General features: G+C 39.7%; 1 protein-coding gene across 4 annotated transcripts in view; it reads right to left on the minus strand.

Annotated features, from left to right (window-relative positions):
• Positions 1-418: 418 nt before the first annotated feature.
• nbeal1 (neurobeachin-like 1) overlaps positions 419-21010 on the minus strand; it is a 273495-nt gene continuing 252903 nt past the window's right edge. For all 4 annotated transcript variants that reach the window (XM_072261344.1, XM_072261343.1, XM_072261342.1 and 1 more), the window contains 4 exons: positions 16974-17135; positions 8087-8235; positions 4822-4957; positions 419-3808 (listed from right to left, as the gene is read on the minus strand). In XM_072261344.1, coding sequence (XP_072117445.1) covers positions 3704-3808; positions 4822-4957; positions 8087-8235; positions 16974-17135 — 552 coding nt within the window. In that variant the 3' untranslated portion in view covers positions 419-3703. The remainder of the gene's footprint in view (positions 3809-4821; positions 4958-8086; positions 8236-16973; positions 17136-21010) is intronic.

Raw genomic sequence — 21010 nt, forward strand, 5'->3', positions numbered from 1 at the left:
TTAAGCTGGACTTGAACCATTCATATTAAAACATTAAGTATGAGTAGCTTACCATCTCGTTTTACTGCTCCATGTTCAGGAATAGCAATTGGCCAAGATATTAGATTCAGCACAATGTGGAGAAAGACAGATTTAGAATCTAGTCAGCACAATAGTTCAAGAAGGCTTTCAGTTATGAAGGTACCTCAACTTTAACAGTACATTTCTACATCAAAGCATTTTTCCAACGTTCCAGCTGTAGACCATTTCACCGGGTTCAGGGCTCAATCATGTCCCTTATCTTACATCACTGGTGAAGCAAAGGAAAATACTCTTTTCAATAAGACACTTCATTTATTTTTAAAGATTTTATTATTCTGGTGCAAAAATGCTGCTACAATCCTTGGTATTAATATTTACACAAAACACAAACACCACACCCAGTTATCCCATCTTTATTGCCTATTGGCTCTGTATACAAAGGTAATGATAAATCTGTTATGTACAGGTAATGTGTACATCAGAGCATCAAATTTTACAATCTGCACTACCTTAAAAGTGCAAATGGAAACTTTTCAACAACCACACTATAAACAAATCAACAAATATACAATCACTTAAGTGTTGTTAAATTACAAAACAATCTAAAATAAAAGTTAGAATTTGTCACTCCTGGGCACTGCACAAAAGGTGGCTAGGAACAAATAACAGATGAAAATTTTCCTTTAAAAAGCATTGAATAATTTCAATATTATACATAGTACACTTACACAGGTCAGATTAAAAATTGACACAATCTTTAAGCACTAAATCACCCCATTTGGCATAAAACATTCCCCAAAATGAATGGGCATGAAAAACTAGTATTTCTACAGTAAAATGCCAAAGCAGTTATTGGAAAAATTTATAAAAATCTCAGTCTCTTTCTCATTTATATTACTTTCAATAGCTCCTTAAAATACAATTAGATGCTTACATCAATCAATTATACTTGAACATTATAATGATAGGGAATCCTAAACTGGATGCTTATTCTGGCACTGATTTAATCTTTGTACTTTCTAGTAGAAAACCTCAGAATCACATGAAACTTCGGGTTAGGTTTTTTTGTTACAAGCTAGGCACAAACATGGCTTAATGCTGCAATAGACCATCAGCAGATCTATTCAGTCTGCACTAGCTAGTATGGTACAGTGAATCAGGTCAACAGCTAGACTGTGTGAGCCTTTATAACCCTGTGTTATTGCCATGAAACAAATTAATTCTCAAAAGAAAACTAATGGGACAGTTTTTGATCCCAACAGTTGCATAGACGAAAATGCTGCATTTGCAAACCAACACACCCTTCCCCAGGTTTCTTAGCAAGTACTGTACATGAAACTTCAACTCACTGACAGCTAAATACTTCAAAACTTTGTTAATTTCACACCACACACACATGTATGAATGATGAAAATAACCAATTTGCAACTCCCTTCAAACTATTTTAGCATACACGAAGTAGGGGTCAAGTCTAGATTCTCACTGCAAACTTGGGGGAAAAATGTCACTGGTCATACAAAAGGAAACATACAATTGTACTTCATCATAATCATATATTTTAATGCTGCAATCTCATAACTCAAAGAATGGAGCTGGCCCCTGAGTCAATTGGAAACAAGAGTTTTGGCATGCTTGCTGTTATAATGGTGCTATGTAAATGTAACTTATTGTTTTTAAAGGAAATGATTTGCTGAAGACAATAGCAAATGCCAGCAGGGATTGGTCACACAAACTACTTTGTTATTTAAATTAAATCCAAATTATGACGTGTATATCTTATCCAATATAGTTATATGTTACTAGTATCAGTAATAACTGGATTAGTAATAAGCGGAATATTTATTGAATTAGTTCATCAGTCTCTTCAATTCAAGGTAGTGACCAACTTTTGAAGATGAATTTAGCTACTAGTATCAGTGCTCTGCTAAGTACATGATTTTGAACAGATATAACTTGACAAGTCAGTTATAAAACTTAATCCTCTGTAAACTGCTATTTTTTAAAAAATGATTATAATGCCATAAATATATACCAGATTCCTACCTTCTCCTCAGAATTCCCATGATATTATTTTCATTGAAACTGTTCTCGTGGCTGCTGTCCAAATTAGAAACCTTCATGCCTACCTTACTTTGCATTTGTCAGGTAAGTGGCATTATGTGCTCCCACTGTCACAGAAAATTCTCTGCAATTCACATTGTTAAATTGTACCTCCGGTATGTTTTGATTTGGTGCAAATGACTTCTTTCTACAACCCATTCTTGCTTTCCCTTCATTTCATTATTTCCTTCATAGAGCCGTTCTCTGGTTAAAATGCTATGGGAACCCCAACTAAATGCACTTTCCTCAATACCTATTACATACACTCAATACTGTCTAGCAGAAGACATCTTTCGACTTCTTTCAATGACAAAAACATAACCCTTGCCATCAAAACAGTTTACAAATCTGTTTGTAAAACTTAGTCTGCTGGAGGGAAGAGTACCATCTTCTAGTTAACCGGAGCCTTAATATTTAGGTAGTACTGAGGCACCTACTCAAGAAGGATGTCAGCAGAATGCACTTCTAATGCATCATTTCCCATTTATGTCCTCCTTCTCCCCACATTTATCACTCCTGCATATTATCATCCTCTTGATCTATTACAGGAAGTAGAACTGGTGGTGGCTGTGACTGGAGAGGAAAGAGAAAAGATTAGCAGATTTAAACAGTATTTAAATCCTGCACTGGTCCCCTTCTGCAAGCAGCTACAAATTTGGTTTGCATTTTAAAAGAAATAGTAATTTGAAAAAAAAAACGATTCCATAAATTATGTTTACACTATAAAGTGCACAAAGAATACAGTACGCAAGGAAATAGAGGCAAATGCATTTAGATTTGTCCAATATTACTGACCGTTACAATTGGAAGTTAGCCTCTCAGATATGAAGGTACAACAGCATGAAATTTTGTGCTTAATTAACATGACACATCCAATGATTTTAAAAAAAGTTTCTGTACATCAAGAAGGTAGGGCAGATGTGGCTAAGTCAATCTAATCATGATAGGTTATCTGCCACACCTCAGAAGGGTACAGACAGGGCTAGTATCTCCACAATCATGAGTTAAAAATCACTGCACTGAGCAAAAAGTGAAACATTTATCTCACCAGCATTTCAAACTGGCACCAGGCAGTTGCAACAGCAGACTGTCTCTGGGTTATAATTACATTCTTCAAAAGGTACAATGATAACTGCGTCATTACATCTCCTCTTCTGGAGGCCAAGACCAACAAAATAAGTTTTCTGTGTACTGCTGTTTAACCAAGCAACCAACCAACCACTTTCCACTGCCCTCAATACTTAAGGTCTGTGTACAGGGTTTTGTCTTCTCAACTGGCCATTAAGGTATTGAATATCTTTTCAAAAAACCTAATGGCATTTTGATCCTTTCAAAATAAAAAGGGTAAAAGCAAGAATAGTCCTCTTTTCACAGAAGTAATGGCAGTCTTTCTAAGTGCAAAGAAATTGCATCTCCGTCTATGATAGGACTCAGGAGAATGCAAATTTTGCTACACAATCGGAGTCGACCAACTTGCTGCATAGTTTCAATAAGGTGAAAATCAGGGCGGAAAGAGAAAACAGGAATGATCAGTAACTGCAAACAGGAAGCCAAGCAATGATTATTTTACTCCTCGGTCCCGTCACTTAAGTTCACTTTGAGGGTTGTACTCTGTTTCTCCAGACGAAACCTGATTCAAACGTTTGCTTGAACCCCAGAATTTTCGGGATATCTGTCCTGATCGCATCTATTCATGAAACAAAAACAAAGAAATAAATCTTTATGGTTAAAAAACTGATTAAATTTGATTTCAGGACAAGATGCAAATGAGTGGCAGACCAGTCTCTTCATCAGTCCTTGTTCAGCCTGCCATGCAGAAGGCAAATGTATAATTTTCTTTAAAAAGTTACCACCATTTGCATCACTGTTCAGTAAGTGATGAAAATGAACAAGTAAAATGCCCGTGCTTGGTAAGATTAGTGGACAAATGCACACCCCAAGGAGAGAGAGAGAGAGAAATTCTTAAATGTATAAATCTGGAAACGTATCAATAAGCAAGATGAAGCAAATATATTTAACAGCATTTGAGATTCAGAGTAATAGATGCTATAAAAACAAAACATTTTTAGAATAAAAGGCATTCAGAGAATTTTAAGATATCATGCTGGAGTAATAGACACTTTTAGCTTGAAGGATATGCATCTCCTTAACAGCTCTATGTAAAAAAAACTTCATGAGGCACCTAACATTAAAGGAATCTATAAACTAAAACAAATTAACTTTTTCCATCATTTCCATGTGTTTAGTTTCTACAATCTTGCTTCACATCTCTAACCATTCAAATATTTCCTTGAAATCTCACTGAGGATTTGTTCTTAATGGATTTTCTAATTTAGATAAACATGTAAGTAGGTTAATTTTTTTTTAGTTATGAAACACTGAATAAGCTGGCTCTTTATAATCATTCAGACTCCCCTTCCCCTTCTCTGCTCATTCCCTCATCTATATCCTCTTGCACCTTGCTGTAATTCCTTTTCTTCCTGAAACAAAGCTTCATGATATGAATGGATATCTCGAAAAAGGAACTCTGCTCTCTAATTGTCCTGTCTACTCTTACTGCTGCAAGCTACTCTAATGATCCCTTGCTTGATATTGGAAATGGAAATAGTTTATACTGCTGCAAGAGATTGAGTTCTGACAGGACAGGCAGATGAGTGCTATCCACTGCCATATAGATATATTCATGACCATGCTCTTTACCTCTGCTGGCTTGCCTACGCCCACGATGATGAGTTTACCATCCTCCAGTCCCACGAGAATGTGGCTGTTCTCCTTGGTGATGGACACACAATAAATCGGCAGCCTCATTGACAGTGGAGCATTACTGAGCTTCAAGCTAAAATTAAACATAAAATATTTATTCCTCAACAAATTACTACAATTAAAATAGAAGAAATAGGTTTGCATTCATATAGAACATTTCAAGACATTTGTATCTACTAAAGTAAGCTTGCAGATGACACAAAAATTGGTGGTATTGCAGATTCTGAGGAAGGTCAGACAGCATAAGAGGACACAGAGCAGTTAGAAATTTGGAAAGAGAAATGGCAGTTTAAGTTTAATCCAGACAAGTGTGAGGTGTTGCGTTCAGGAAGGTCAAATGCAAGAGGAAAGTAGGAAGTAAATGGCAGGACCTGAGGAGTAATGATGCACAGATGGATCTTACGTTGCAAGTCCACGACTCTTTGGAAGTGGCACCGGAAGTGCATAGGATGGTAAAGAAGGTGCAAGACATACCTGCCTTTATCAATGGGACAGTGAGTATAAACGCTGGGAAGGTGCATTGAAGCGATAGAAAACAGGTAAAGTCACATTTGGACGATTATGTGCAGTTCTGGTTGCCATACTAAAGGAAGGATCTGGTGGCTTTGGATAGGGTGCAGAAGATTCTCAGCAGAACATTGTCTGGTTTGGAGAATATTAACTGCGAGGAGAGCATGGCCAAACTGGGACTGTTCTCTCTGGTGCGCCAGTGGATGAGGGGGAACCTGGTGAAAGTATAAAAAATTACAAGAGGCAAAGAAAGTTGAAAAAGAAGATATAGCCAGTCTTTATCCTAAGGTGAAAAATTCAAATACTAAAGGGCATAGGTTCAAGGTGAGAGAGGGGGAAAGCATAAAAGAATTTGAAAGATAAATGCTCTTTTTACAGAGTGAAATAGGTGCCTAGAATGTACTGCCAGGGGAGGTAGTAGAAGCAAAGGCAGTCACGTGAACAGGCAGGGAACAGAGCAACACAGATCATGTGCAGGCAGATGGGATTTATAAGAATGGCATTATGTTCGGCACAGGCATGATGGCTGGAGAGTCCATTCCTGTGTTGCACTGCTCAATGTTAAAGTTAAAGACAATTTGGGAAGTAGAGCAGTCAGTACAGAGAGAGGTGGGTAAGTAAGTACTATAACAAGTAGATGGCCTTTTTAAAAAAGTAGGAAGTGATGCTGGTTAAAGGATAATTTTTTGCCTGCAAAGTGGAAAGTAGTATCCTGCTTTTCTTTGAATACTGCTGCAAGAAAAGTGGCATTATTTAGAGAAAAAAATGGTACAGTGACACAGCTATGAAGTTGTCCCCCTGCAGCGCCAGTGAGCAAGGTTCAACTCCGCTCTCAAGTGCTGTATAGGTAATACATCTCGCTATGACCACGTAGGTTTCTCCCCACATCCTACAAGTATGCAGGCTGGTGGATTAATTGGCTGCTGTAAGTTAAGTCGAGAATGTAGGTGAAATGTAGAATCTAGGGAAGTTTATGAGAACATGTGTTGGATTTGTATAAAAAGAGACACTTAAAAGTCGAATGGACTTGGTAATCTCAAAGGCCTTTTTCCCTGCTGTCTCTCTCCATGACTCTGGAAAATAGAAGCTTCCCTCTCAATATGATCTTGGTTGATCTACCACAGACCCCAACTGCTCTTCTGTGTCAATTTCCTCTCACCCTCAAATCTGTAATCTTTCTAAAATCTATCCACTTCCTTTTTCATCTAGCTTCCACAATTGCCTGGGGTAGAGAATTCCAGAGATTCACCACCTACCTCATCCGTAATTGAATGCCAAGAGATCTTTTCCACCAGAGCAGTGCAGGCAAACTTGGTACTGGTTGAGTACCCCTTACCCAAAATGCTTGGGGCTGCACATGTTTCAGAGTTTGGAATATATAATGGGATAGTTTGATTTCTGACTGAATTAATGTGCTCCTGGTAAGTAGTCTTTGTCTTACACTTGTTCATCACACATGTACTTAACAATAAAAATTATTACACACCATTAATATAATGAAAATTTAATGTGTCCAGGGTAACAAGTGCAGCACTGCAGCATCAGGAGAACACCTGAATCAGCTGTTGTACAACAACAAACAATGGCAGGCTTTCAGTCTCCACCTACGATGCCATGTTTTGATTAAAAAATTACAGTACACTGTATTTGTACCTTCCTTTTTTTTTAGGTTTTATGTAGGGCATAAAACCAATCAGCACTGTAAACTTGATCTGCTGTTAAGATTTTCATCAGTGATGACCTTCACAAACTGCTTTGTGATCAATAGACACTTTATCTTTAAAATGATTAAAATCACAGAACTGCCTGTGGTGCACAGAGACCTTCCTGGTGCCTTGCTGAATTTTCCTTTTGTAACGTCACGTCAGCACTCAAACAATGTTTGGATTTCGGAGGTTTGCGGATTTTGGCATTTCAGATTGCGCTACTCAATCTGTTCTGTGATATTTGATACAATCAATTTGATATAAAAATAGGGTTAAAACTGGAAACAGAGACTGATTTTAAAATATATGACTTGACTTGGTTTCCTCCAGGTGCATCAGTTTCCTCCCACATCCAAAAACATGTGTAGATTGTTAAGCTAATGGGCCTTTCCAAATTGCTCTTGCTATATAGGTGAATGGTAGAATCTGGGGGCAATGAAACTGGTTAGAGTAAAAATTAGTGTTTAAAAAAAAAAGAGATGGTTTGATGGCTAGCATGGGCTTAGTGGACTAAAGCATCCAGTTCCATGCTGCATCTTTCCAGGAAACTATTTGTGTAATAAATGTTTCATTCTTTCACAATTATATGAATTGAAAGAAAGTTGAAGGAAATAGGTAATGGGAAAAAGAAACAGAATGGTGCTGGCAAAATTTAAATTGTAAAAGCTAAGCATGGGAAAAGAACTAAAATGCTGAAGGTAAGCAAATCTAGTCATAATCAAAACAATAATTATTACAACTTCTGAACTATACATAAATGAATGCTTCTTTATGGGCTGAATTAAGTTCCAGCCTTCAACAATTCAAACTCAAGCCAATCATTTTCTAATCAGCCAAAAGTTTAAGATAGAACAGACTATTTAGGAATGTTCCAGCATACTGATTAAAGACAAAATTTTGTAATAGCGTTTAGCTATGAAAGTGTCAAATAATGTTTGGCATTGATTATGTTCCACAATCACAACGTTTACCAGTATCACCCTCACCTGTACAGATCTCTCACACACAGAATACCCTCCACACTGCCCAGCACAATATGTTCTCCACTGACACACATGTCAGATAAATGTTCCATTATGATTTTGCTTGTCAAGTGCTTCCCATTCACAGAGTACAGATGCAGAGCATTCTTGTCCTGCACAAAAAGAGTCAAAAATAGTTATGAGAGAAAGCAAGTCAGCATAAAAGTTAAAACAATGAAACATTTCCACTATATACTGGATTTCAGATTTTGCTACTCTGTTCAGATGTTAGACACAGAAATGTGGAAACAAAAGACAGGGATTGAAACAGGAATATTGATTCAAGTTTGTTTAATGTCATTTCCAGTACTCAAGTGTAAAGGAGAGTGAAATAATTGTTACTTTACTCTGGATCTGGCACAGCAAAAAAAAAAAACACAGTAAGATAAATAACATAATAATTTTAAAAAAAACAATATACTATAAATACATAGGATACCTTATATACATGGATTGGTTGTACGCATATATAGTGATGCTAGGTATAGGAGTGACTGCACATAAGATGACTTGGATAGGAAATCAAGGTTAATGCGTGGAGATGCTGATCAGCTTGGGGAAAGTAACTGTTTTTGAGTGTGGTGCTCCTGCCATGGGATGTGGTAGCCTCCTCCTGATGGGTGCGGGACAAACAGTCCGTGAGGAGGGTGGATGGGATCCTTCATGATATTACTGGCTTTTTACCAGCACTTTTCTGTATATACAGTACCTATAAAAAATATTTACTCATTAGAAGTTTTCATTTTTTATTGTATTACAACATTGAATCAGTGGATTTAATTTGGCTTTTTTAAAACTCTTATCAATAGAAAAGACTCTGTGTCAAAGTGAAAACAAATTTCTACAAATTGGTCTAATTTTATTACAATTATTAAACACAATATAATTGATGGCATAATCGCTCATCCTCTTCATTAGTATTTAGTAGATGCATCTTTGGCAGCAATTACAGCCTTGACGCTGTGTGGATAGGTCTTTATCAGTTTTGCACATCTGGACACTGCAATTTTTCTCATTCTTCTTTACAAAACTGTTCAAGCTCTGTCAGATTGCATGGGGATCATGAGTGAACAGTTTGTTCATGTCCAGCCACAAATTCTCAATTCAATTGAAGTCTGGACTCTGACTTGGCCACTCCAGGACATTAACTTTGTTCTTTTTACGCCATTCCTGTTTAGCTTTGGCTTTATGCTTGGGATCATTATCTTGCTGGAAAACAAATCTTCTCCCAAGTCACAGTTCTCTTGTAGATGGCATCAGATTTAGTTCCAGGATTTTGCTGCACTCATTTTACCCTCTACCTTCATAAGCCTTACAGGACCTGCTGCAGTGAAGCATCCCCACAGCATGATGCAGCCACCTCCACGATTCATGGTAGGGATGGTGTGTTTTGGATGATGTGTGGTGTTTGGCTTATGTCAAACATAGCGTTTAGTCTGATGGCTAAAAGCTCAAATTTGGTCTCAGCAGATCATAGAACCTTCTTCCAGCTGACTTCAGAGTCTCCCACATGCCTTCGGGCAAACTCTAGCTGAGATTTCACGAGAGTTTTTTTCAACAGTGGCTTTTCTTTCCCACTCTCCTATAAAGCTGCAACTGGTGAAGCACCGGGGCAACAGCTGTTGTATACACAGTCTCTTCCATCTCAGCCACTGAAGTTTGTAACTCCTCCAGAGTTGCCATAGGTCTCTTGTTGGCCTCCCTCACTAGTCCCTTCTTGCACGGTCACTCAGTTTTTGAGGGCGGCCTGCTCTAGGCAGATTTACAGCTGTGCCATATTCTTTCCATTTCTTGATGATTGACTTAACTGTACTCCAAGGAATATTCAGTGACTTGGAAATTTTCCTGTCTCCATCTCCTGACTTGTGTTTTTGATAACGTTTTTCATGGAGTTGCTACAGTGTTCTTTTGTCTTCATAGTGTAGTTTTTGCCAGGATATGGACTCACCAGCAGTTGGACCTTCCAGATACAGGTGTATTTTTACTACAATCAATTGAAACACCTTGACTGCACACAGATGATCTCCATTAAACTAACTATATCACCTCTAAAGCCAAATGGCTGCACCAGTAATGATTTGATGTGTCATATTAAAAGAGGTGAATACTTATGCAATATATTATTTTGTGTTTTATATTTGTAATTAATTTAGATCACTTTGTAGAGATCTGTTTTCACTTTTACACAAGAGTCTTTTTCTGTTGATGAGTGTCAAAAAAATAAATTAAGTTCACTGTGATTCAATGCTGTAAAAATAAACATGAAAACTTTCAAGGGGTGGGGGGTGGTGAATACTTTATATAGGTACTGTATGTCCTTGGTGGTGGTTAGGCTGGCGCCAATGATGCATCGGGTAGTTTTGACTACCTGTTGAGGAGCCTTCCTGTCTACTGCAGTGCTGTTTCCATACCATGCTGTGATACAAGATGTTAAGATGCTCTCTAATGATCTCTCTAGAAGATCGTGAGCATTGATGTGCATAGTCCAGCTCCCTTCAGCCTCCTCAGAAAGTAGAGATGTTGGTGAGCTTTCCTGATGGTGGAGGATGTGTTCTGGAACCATGCATTCGCAGGAGTTTAAAACTGCTCACAGTTTCCACTGCTGTGCCTCCGATGTAAAGAGGAGCGTGAATGGTTCGAGTTCTCCTGAAGTTGCTAACTATCGCCTTGGTCTTGTTGACATTGAGGAAGAGGTTTTTGCTTGACACTAGGTCTCGAGTTCTGTCACTTCTTCTCTGTAAGCCTTCATCATTATTGGTGATGAGCTGCACCAACTACTTGCTTCCAGCCTGCACCGCAAATATACCGCATGTTTCTAATTTACGCCATGTTTCTAAACCATCTGGCTGAATGAGCAACAGAAAGTGCCTGGCTTCTACCCCTGCTGAGCCAGTGCAACAAATTAACAGAGCAACAAAGATTCTGCTGGAGGAACTCAGTGGATCGAGCAGGGTCTCAGCCCGAAGCGTCGACTGTAATTCTCCCTATAGATGCTGCCTGGCCTGCTGCGTTCACCAGCACTGTTTGTGTGTGTTGCTTGAATTTCCAGCATCTGCAGATTTCCTCGTGTTTGCGTAAGTTATTTTCTGATGCAAGATCGTTAACCTGAGACATCAACTCTGTTCCACTCTTCATACAGTCTGTGTAAACTGTTAAATAGTCCCAGAATTTACTACTTTTACTTCTGATTCCCAGCACTCTCAGTAATTGCTTTGATTTTAAACTTTTTATCTCTTTGCTAGTACTTGGGTATAATACAAAGCTAGACTGTGGCCTTTTTCGTGGCTCTTTGGCTATACAGGGAAATAACAGAATTCTCACCCACCTCAGCAAATTGTAGTAACTTAGCAATGTGTACACTTCTACTGCTCTTTGACACATGTCTAAGTAGTGAATGCTTCATTAATGTTGTTTGTGACAGTTCAAAATAAATCATATTATTCTATCTCAACATTATCACTTTTTAAATAGATGTCCACTGTGCTTTCTTCAATGACTTAACAAAAGGGAAACCTTAAAAAAATCATTCATTCATTCAACACAAAACACAGATAATTTTAAAGCAATACTGAAATTGCTAACCATTAATATTACTTATCACAACTTGTGTGAATTTAAGAGTTCCAAATATACATTAGAACTCTTCAGTATATATCATACTGATTGAATTAGTCCCAGTTAATAATTTCCACCACACACACAAAACACTAAAGCAATGTAGAGATATGTATATTACACAAGATACACATCTATTCGATCAATTTCCACCTTTCAGAATAACAGTCAATCTCATTGATCCTTAGTCAGCACACACTTTTATATACACTTGATGTTTCTGTCATTTTACCAGTCTACTTAGTTACCAGTTTTTCGGGGGTCTGTCATCATTGCGATCATTAAGGCAGTCAGGAAGGTACAATAAAAAGAAGTGAGATGTGAGTGGAGTGGCCATTGTTGGAGTGGGTCAGTGTTAGAGAAGTTAGACTTGGGTGAGAACAGGTGGAGGTTAGAATTTAACCTTGAGAAGTTGGAGGTGTAACAAGTGTAGGCAGGATGGTTATTCAAGCAGTGGAATGCTCGTCCTGTGAGATGAGGGATTTCCCTGATGACAACATCTGTAGAAATTTCACCCAATTTCAACTCCTGACTAACAAGGTCAGGGAGCTACAACTATAGTTGGATATACTCAGGACTATCCTGGAGGCTGAAAACCTCATGGATGAGACTTTTACTGAGGTGGTCATACCCAGAGCACAGGCCTCAGATAGTAGATAGATGACCACCAAAAGTTAGGGCAGTAAGCACTTCGTGCAGGATTCCCCATGGCCATTCCCGTCAGCAACAAGCTTACCCCTTTGGATTCTGCTGGGAGGGGTGGTGGGGCTGGGAAAGAACTATCAGGGCCAGCAGCAACAGTGGCACTGTGGCTGTCTCTGAGGCTCAGCAAGGAAGGATAAAGCTAGAGCCATAGTGATAGGAGACTCAATAGTTTGGGGGATGGACAGCAGATTCTGTGGCCACAAAAGAGAAGCCAGGATAGTATGTTGCCTCCCAGGTGCTACTAGGGTCCAGGATATCTCAAGAGTAGCTGTAGAGGATTCTCAAGAGGGAAGGTGAGTAGCCAGAGATCAAGGTGCACATTGGCACCAATGACGCAGATTGGAAGGAGGAAGAGATCCTGCACAGTGAATATCGAGTTAGGGCAGAGGCTGAAATACAGGACCTACAAGGTAGTAATCACTGGATAACTACCAGCATTACATGCTAGTCAGGGCAGGGATAGGATGATAGTGCAAATGAATGAGTGGCTGAGGGACTGGTGCAAGGGGCAGGTTTCAGACTTCTGAATCATTGGGATCTCTTCTGGGGAATGTATGACCTGTACAAAAAGGACTGGGTACACCTGAACCCGAGAGGGGACCAATATCCTTGCAGGGATATTTGCTAGAGCTGTTGGGGAGGATTTAAACTAATTTGGCAAGGGGAAGGGAACTGCAGTGATTGGGTTGAGGATGGGGCAATTGGTATACAAGTTGCGGCATTGTGCAGTGACACTGTGAGGAAGAACAGGCAGGTGGATAGGGCAAAATTGCAGCCAGTAGGATGAGTTGAGGTGTAACATAGGGGCAAAATGGAAAAGGTTGATAAATGCAGGACTGAGGGTGTTATACTGGAACGCATGCAGTATATGGAATAAGGTAGGTGATCTTGTAGCGCAATTAGAGATTGGCAGGTATGATATTGTGGGCAACACTGAGTTGTGGCTGAAAGAAGATCATAGTTGGGAGCTTAACATCCAAGGATACACCTTGTATCAAAAGGCAGGCAAAGGGGGTGGGGTAGTTCTGTTGGTAAAAGCTTAAACGAAATTCTTAGAAAGAGGTGACATAGGATCAGAAGATGTAGAATCCTTTTGGTTAGAGCTGAGAAACTGCAAGGGTAAAAAGACTCTGATGGGAGTTATGTACAGGCCCCAAAGAGTAGACAGGACGTGGGCTATAAATTACAATGGAAGATAGAAAAGCCATGTAATAAGGGCAATGCTATGATAGCCATGGGAGATTTCAATATGCAGGTAGATTGGGAAAACCTGGTTGGTGCTAGATCCCAAGAGAGAGAATTTGTAAAATGCCTACGAGATGGCATTTTAGAGCAGCTTCTGGTTGAACCCACTAGGCAATTCCGGATTTGGTGTTCCGTAATGAATCAGATTTGATTAGGGAGCTTAAGGTAAAGGAACCCTTAGGAGATAGTGATCATAATATGTTAGACTTCATCCACAGTTTAGAAGGAAAAGCTAAAGTCAGATGTGTCACTTTTACATTGGAGTATATGGAATTACAGAGGTATGTGGAGTATATGGAATTACAGAGGCACGACAGAGGAGCTGGCCAAACGTGATTGGAAGGGGACACCATCAGGGATGATGGCAGAATAGCATTGCTGGAACTTCTGTGGGCAATTTGGAAGACGCAGGATAAATACATCCCAAATATTAAGTAGTATTTTAAAGGGAAGATGAAGCAACTGTGGCTGATAAGGGAAGTCAAAAGGCAGTGTAAATGCAAAAGGAGGTATATAATATAGCAAAATAGTAGGAATTTAGAGGATTGGGAAGGTTTAAAAAACCAATAGAAGGCAACTAAAAAAAAAAACACATATAAGGATGAAATATGAAGGTAAGCAAGCTAATAATCTAAAAGAGGCTATCAAAATATATTTCAGATCTATAAAGAATAAAAGAGAGGTAAGAGTCAATATTGGACTGCTGGAAAATGATGCTGGAGAGGTAGTAATGGGGGACAAAGAAATGGCGGATGAACTTAATAAGTATTTTGCATTAGTCTTTACTGTAAAAGACACTAGCAGTGTGCCAGAAATTTGAGAGTGCCAGGGGGCAGAAGTAAGTGCAGTTAGTATTACTAAGGGCGTAGTTGGAAAGCTTAAAGGTCTGATGGTAGATAAGTCACCTGGACCAGATTGACTATACCCTAGGGTTTTGAAAGAGGTGGCTGAAGAGATTGTGGCGACATTAGTAATGATCCTTGAAGAATCACTAGATTCTGGAACGGTTCCGGAGGACTAGAAAATTGAAAATTTCAATCCACTCTTTAAGAAGGGAGGGAGGCAGAAGAAAGGAAATTAAAGGCCAGTTAGCCTGACTTCAGAGGTTGGGAAGATGTTGGAGTCCATTATTAAGGATGAAGTTTTAGAATACTTGGAGGTGCATGATAACATAGTCCAAAGTCAGCATAGTTTCCTTAAGGGGAAATCCTGCCTGACAAATATGTTGGAATTCTTTGAGAAAATAACAGGCAGGATAGACAAAGGACAGTCAGTTGTTTACTTCTACTATCAGAAGGCCTTTGACAAGGTGCCACACATTAGGCTGCTTAACAAGAGCCCATGGTATGACAGGAAAGATACCAGCATGGATAGAAGATTGGCTCACTGTCAGAGGCAAAGAGTGGGAATAAAGGGAGTCTATTTTAGTTCGCTCCCCCTGACCATTGGTGTTCCACAGGGATCGTTATTGGGATCACTTCCTTTTACATTAATTGTCAGTGATTTGGATGATGGAATTGATGGCTTTGTGGCCAAGTTTGCAGGCGATAGGTGGAGGGGCAAGTACTATTGCGGAAGCTGCAAGTCTGCAGAAGGACTTGGACTGATTGGGAGAATGGGCAAAGCAACTGATGGAATATAGTGTAGGGAAGTGTATGATCATGCATTTCGGTAGAAGGAATAAAAGCATAGACTACAGGTCCACAATCCCTTATCCGAAATCCTTGGGGCCAGTTGCATTTCGGAATTCAGAATTTTTCAGATTTCAGAATCCTGTTCCCCCACCCCCACCCCGATACTAAAAAACACATATGCTCAAGTCCCTTATTTAACTTATCTCAGTGCGTTGGACTTTAGGACCAGGCGGCGCACCAAACCTACGCACATCCTCCCGTATACTTTAAATCATCTCTAGATTACTTATAATACCTAATACAATGTAAATGTTACGTAAGTAGTTGTTATATACTGTATTGTTTAGGGAATAATGACAAGAAAAAAATTTATTTCCAACAAAAACATTCAATAAAACATAAAAATATACAGCTTCAAACGAACCAAATCAAACACATGGTAAATGACTTATTGGAATCAATGTAGAACATCACTGTCACTATAAAACTTCAGTAACTTGTCTTTCGGTTTATTTAAATCATATACAGTGGTAGTTCCGACACTATTTTCTTCAGTAAGACGCCGCACAGACACACCACGATCAAGCTTCTGCAATAACTCCACTTTCTGCATTATTGATAATGATAGATGCTTCCTTCTCTTTTTCTCATTGTTACTCATAAGGGTATCTGCAGCTCTTTTTGACATTTTCACAGTGAAATCAAATACAAAGTCAACAGTGAACACAAAATATCAGCGAACACGTGTAACCAGTACGAGCGCTGAGACACAACTGACGTCTGGCGGCCTTTGCTAGTGCTGCCACGTCACACCTGAGTGACATCAGCTATTGGTAAAAAAAACTTCAGTTTTTGGAGCTTTTTGGATTTCAGAATTTTGGATAAAGGAATGTGCACCTGTATTTTCTAAACAGGGAGAAAATTCAAAACTCAGGTGCAAAGCAACCTTGGAATCCTCATGCAGGATTCACTAAATGTTAACTTGCACATTGAGTCGGTGATAAGGAAGGCAAATGCAATGTAGCATTCATTTTGAGAGGACTAGAATACAAGAGGAAGGATGTGATGATGAGGCTTAATAAGGCATTGGTCAGACCACACTTGAAGTACTATGAGCAGTTTTGGGTCCCTTATCAAAGAAAGGATGTGCTGACATTGGAGAGTGTAAAAAGGAAGTTCACAAGAATGATTCCAGTAATGAAAGGGTTAACATACGGTGGCACTGGGCCTGTATTTACTGAAGTTTAGAAGAATGCGGGCAGATTTCATTGAAACCTATCGAATATTGAAAGGCTTAAATAGACTTGATGTGGAGAGCATAGTGGGGGAGTCCAGAACCAGAGGACACAGCCTCAGAATAGAGGGGTCCATTTAGAACGGACATGAGGAAGAAGTTCTTTAGTCAGAGGATGGTGAGTCTGTGAAATTCATTGCCATGGATGGCTGCGCAGTCCAAGTCACTAAGTATATTTAAAGTGGAGGTTGATAAGTTCTTGATTAGTCAGGGTGTCAAAGGTTACGGGGGGAAGGCAGGAGAATGGGGTTTAAAGGGATAATAAATCAGCCATGTTTTTTGGTCTATTCAGACAGCTAATTATGAGTTGTGTTATATCATTTCAGATAACGAAACATGAGAGATCTCTTTTAGTTACCTTAAAATTAGACTTCCCTTCTATCACGGTATTGACAATGATGTGTCCATCCCATGAAATAGACAGGTTGGGAACAGTGAGAGGAAGGGAGCTCTCACACGGAGGTCGAAGAGTTCTCATATACTGCCCCCGTCGAATTGTGTGAATGATTACTGTTCCATCCTGCAGACAAAAGACCATTTGCAGTTTTGGAGTCACTTATATTTCAACAACTGTCCCATTACATATTTGCAAATATGGGGGGTGGAATTTGATTAATTGTTCCAAAAAAAAAGCGATAAGATGTACATCTGATAAAATAAGCATAGATCAGCTTTCTGAGAAATACAATCTGAATTAAATTCAAAACAGGGTTAACCTGCCTATTGCAGACATTGGCTTATTGATTATCCATGACTGGAGAGTGAATACATAGTACTGCACGTAGCAAATCAGTCATGAATAATGACTTGGACTACAGTTGTACAAAAAGTGATAGGACATCAAAATGTGCATTCGTATGAGTATAATCAGTAATACCTTACAACACAGGTACATAAATCACTAACACACAAACTACTCTCATGTTTGTTGCAAGTACAATACACCCTCAGCCACCTGACATCAACGGGGAAAAAACAATGCCAGCTGCAAGAGAATTGTTCAGGTAAAAGATTATCACACGCTGGTATTCCATGGACAAATCATTAATTGCTGAACTCAACTTCTCAAAGACCTCTAAGTTTTGTATTTTGTGAGTTAAGATTACAAAATGTTGAGAAACTAATGTTAGATCCTTTCATAAGAACATGATAATTTTCACCTTTTTCCCCTCAGACTTGTACACATTTCCATTTTACGTTTCAATGTTAAAACATGTTTCTGCTTTGTACCCTGGCTAGGAGTATTCTTGTCTGATTCAGTTGAGAGATGGGAGAACCACAGCAGTTAATGAAAAGCAGTTGGAATTACCACCACTTGTAAACGCATGTGAGGGCAGACTTCTGTGTTGAGGGTTGGGATTCAGCGCAAGGAAAAATTGTATCGGAACCCAGCAGACCAAATTTAAATTTCCATTTTTGAAAAAGTTAAAAGAGATTGCTTGACATTCTCAGAAATTTTGGTCTAGCTGCATCAGAATTCTGGTTGCAGAAATACCACATAAATGGAGAGTTTACTCTGATTAGATTTTTAAGAAGTCAAAATTATAGTAGTTTCTTGGAGACACAAGGGATCGGAGGTACCGGAATCTGAGGCAAAAAAGAAATCGCTGGAGGAACTCAGCGGGTTAAGCAGCAACAGCAGAGACAACGAGATGGTCGATGTTTCTGCTCAAGATCCTGCATCAGGGCTGAACGTTGAAGGAAGAAAAGTAGTACACAAAGGTGAGAGGCAGCAGTGAGAAAGGAGTTATGAATAAAGAGAGAAGTATTAATTTGATTATGGTAGGGTGTTGTTCATATGGAGTGTGTATGGTGCAGGTTTGCTGTTCATACAAAGAGTGCATGGTACTAGTGTGTTATTTATGTAAAGAGCACATGGTACAGGTCCAATCACAAACAAGAAAAACACTGCAGATGCTGGAAATCCAAGCAACACACACACAATGCTGGATGAACGCAGCAGGTCAGGCAGCATCTATGGAAAAGAGTACAGTCGATGTTTTGGGCGGAGACCCTTGATCGGGACTCATGATCAAGGGTCTCAGCCCAAAATATCGACTGTACTCTTTTCCATAGATGCTGCCTGGCCTGCTGAGTTTCTCCAGCATTTTGTGTGTGTTACAGGGCCCTGGGTATTGTTCATGTAGACAGTGCATGGTACTGGGGTGTTGATCATGTGGAGAGTGCATAGTACTGGGATACTGTTTATGTTGGCCACTCAGGGTGGTGGGGTGCTGTTCATGAAGAGCACATGATACTGGTGTGTTGTTCACATAGAGAGTGAATGATAGTAGGGTGCCGTTCATGTAAAGTGCGCACGGTACCGAAGGGTCGTTCATGTAGGGAGTATATTTTACTGAGGGTGTTGTTCACACAGACAGTGCATAGTACTGGGGTGCTGTTCAGAAGGAAAGTGCATGATACTGGGGTACAAGTGTGGAAAGAGGACATGGTACCAGGGTTCCGTTCATGGTAATGGGGTGCTGTTCATGTAAGGAGTACTTGGTACTTGGTTGCTGTTCATAATGAGAATGCATGGCACTGGGGTGCTATTCATTTAGACAGTGCATAGTACTGCAGTGTTCTTGTAGAGAGTGAATTTTACTTGGGTGTTATTCATGTAGAGAGGGCAGGGTACTGGGGTGCTGATCAGTACGAGCAGGGGTTCCCAACCTGGAGCTGATGGACCCCACAGTCAATGGTAGGGGTTCAAGGCATAAAAAAGGCTGGTAACCTGATCTGGAGAGTGTATGGAAATGGGCATTAATCATGTGGAGAGCGCATGGAACTGGGTGTTGTTCATATAGAGAGCACACGGTACAGGGTGCTGTTCATATAAAGAGTGCACAGTACAGGGGTACTGTTCATATAGAGAGCGCACGGTACGGGGTGCAGTTCATACAGAGAGCACACGGTACGGGGTGCAGTTCATATAGAGAGCACACGGCAAGGGGTAATGTTCATATAGACAGCGCATGGTACAGTGTGCTGTTCATACAGAGAGTGCATGGTACGGGGTGCTGTTGATATAGAGAGTGCACGGTACAGGGTGCTGGTCATATAGAAAGTGCATGGTACAGGGTGCTGTTCATATAGACAGCGCACAGTACAGTATGCTGCTCATACAGAGAGCACACGGTATGGGGTGCTGTTCATATAGAGAGTGCACAGTACGGAGGTACTGTTCATATAGACAGCACACTGTACGGGGTGCTGTTCATACAGTCAGCGCACGGTACAGGGTGCTGGTCATATAGAAAGTGCATGGTACAGCTGTGCTGTTCATATAGAGAGTGCATGGCACACGGGTGCACAAAATGAGCTCCTGTAAACAAACCATACCTAACAATTGAAAACAGTTTTAATTTAAATATGAAAGGAGCCCTGATCATCTAAAAAAAATAAAATCAGGCGAATTCAGTTGTGTAATATATACAGTATTTACTTAATTAGCCATAAAGTGCAGAATAGGCCTATCTGGCCCTTCGAGCTTCAACAGCCAGCAACACCTGATTTAACTCTAGCCTAATGACAAGAAAATTTACAATGATCAATTAACCTATGAACCAGTATGTCTTTGGACTATGGGAGGAAGCCAGAGGAGCTGGAGAAAACCCATGCAGTCAATGGGAAGAATGTACAGACTCCCAATGGAATTGAACGCTGAACTCCAGCGCCCCAGCTGTAACAGGGTTGCACTAACCGCTATGCTACTGTGGCACTACTTTACTATATATAAAGGGCAAATGCACTTAGAACCGGAGCAACAGGTCTTGAATCCACCCAACTCTGGTTACCAGCTACAGCTACTGAGATTACAGAATGATGTTGGGCAGCAAGGCCAACTGGCTTTTACCAAAAAATACAATAAACAACACCTATCAGCAAACAAATCTTGGAAATAGCACTGATTAGAAGCTTGACTACAGTGTGGAAAGAACTTGGAGAATATGGAGAGGAAACATTATAGTAGCAAAGAAAATGAAAACTGTATATTGATCCACTGTATTTCAAGACCTCAAGATATCCAAAGCCTTTTACAACCAATGATCAACACACACTGCAAAGGAAAATGAATGCTGTTAATTAAACCATTGCTAACACCTTTCTCTTCTTTGAAGAAACTGAATTCACCTTTCTCTTCTTTGAAGAAACTGAATTCAACATTTTTCCATGATGGGATTTGAAATTTCAATCTTTCTTATTTATCTGTTAAACATCCAGTGGCCAAAGTGTTTTAACTCCTGACATTTTATCCAAAACGGGACCAGATATTCTTAAGTGCTCATTATCATTTTAGGCTTGCATGTGGTGCAACTGGTAGAGCCTCTGCCCTGCAACACCAGTGATTGTACTTCATCCTGGCCTCCAGCACTCTGTGTAACGTTTACTGTG

Source organism: Mobula birostris, chromosome 6 (assembly GCF_030028105.1).
Source record: "Mobula birostris isolate sMobBir1 chromosome 6, sMobBir1.hap1, whole genome shotgun sequence".
Classification (NCBI taxonomy): Eukaryota; Metazoa; Chordata; class Chondrichthyes; order Myliobatiformes; family Myliobatidae; genus Mobula; species Mobula birostris.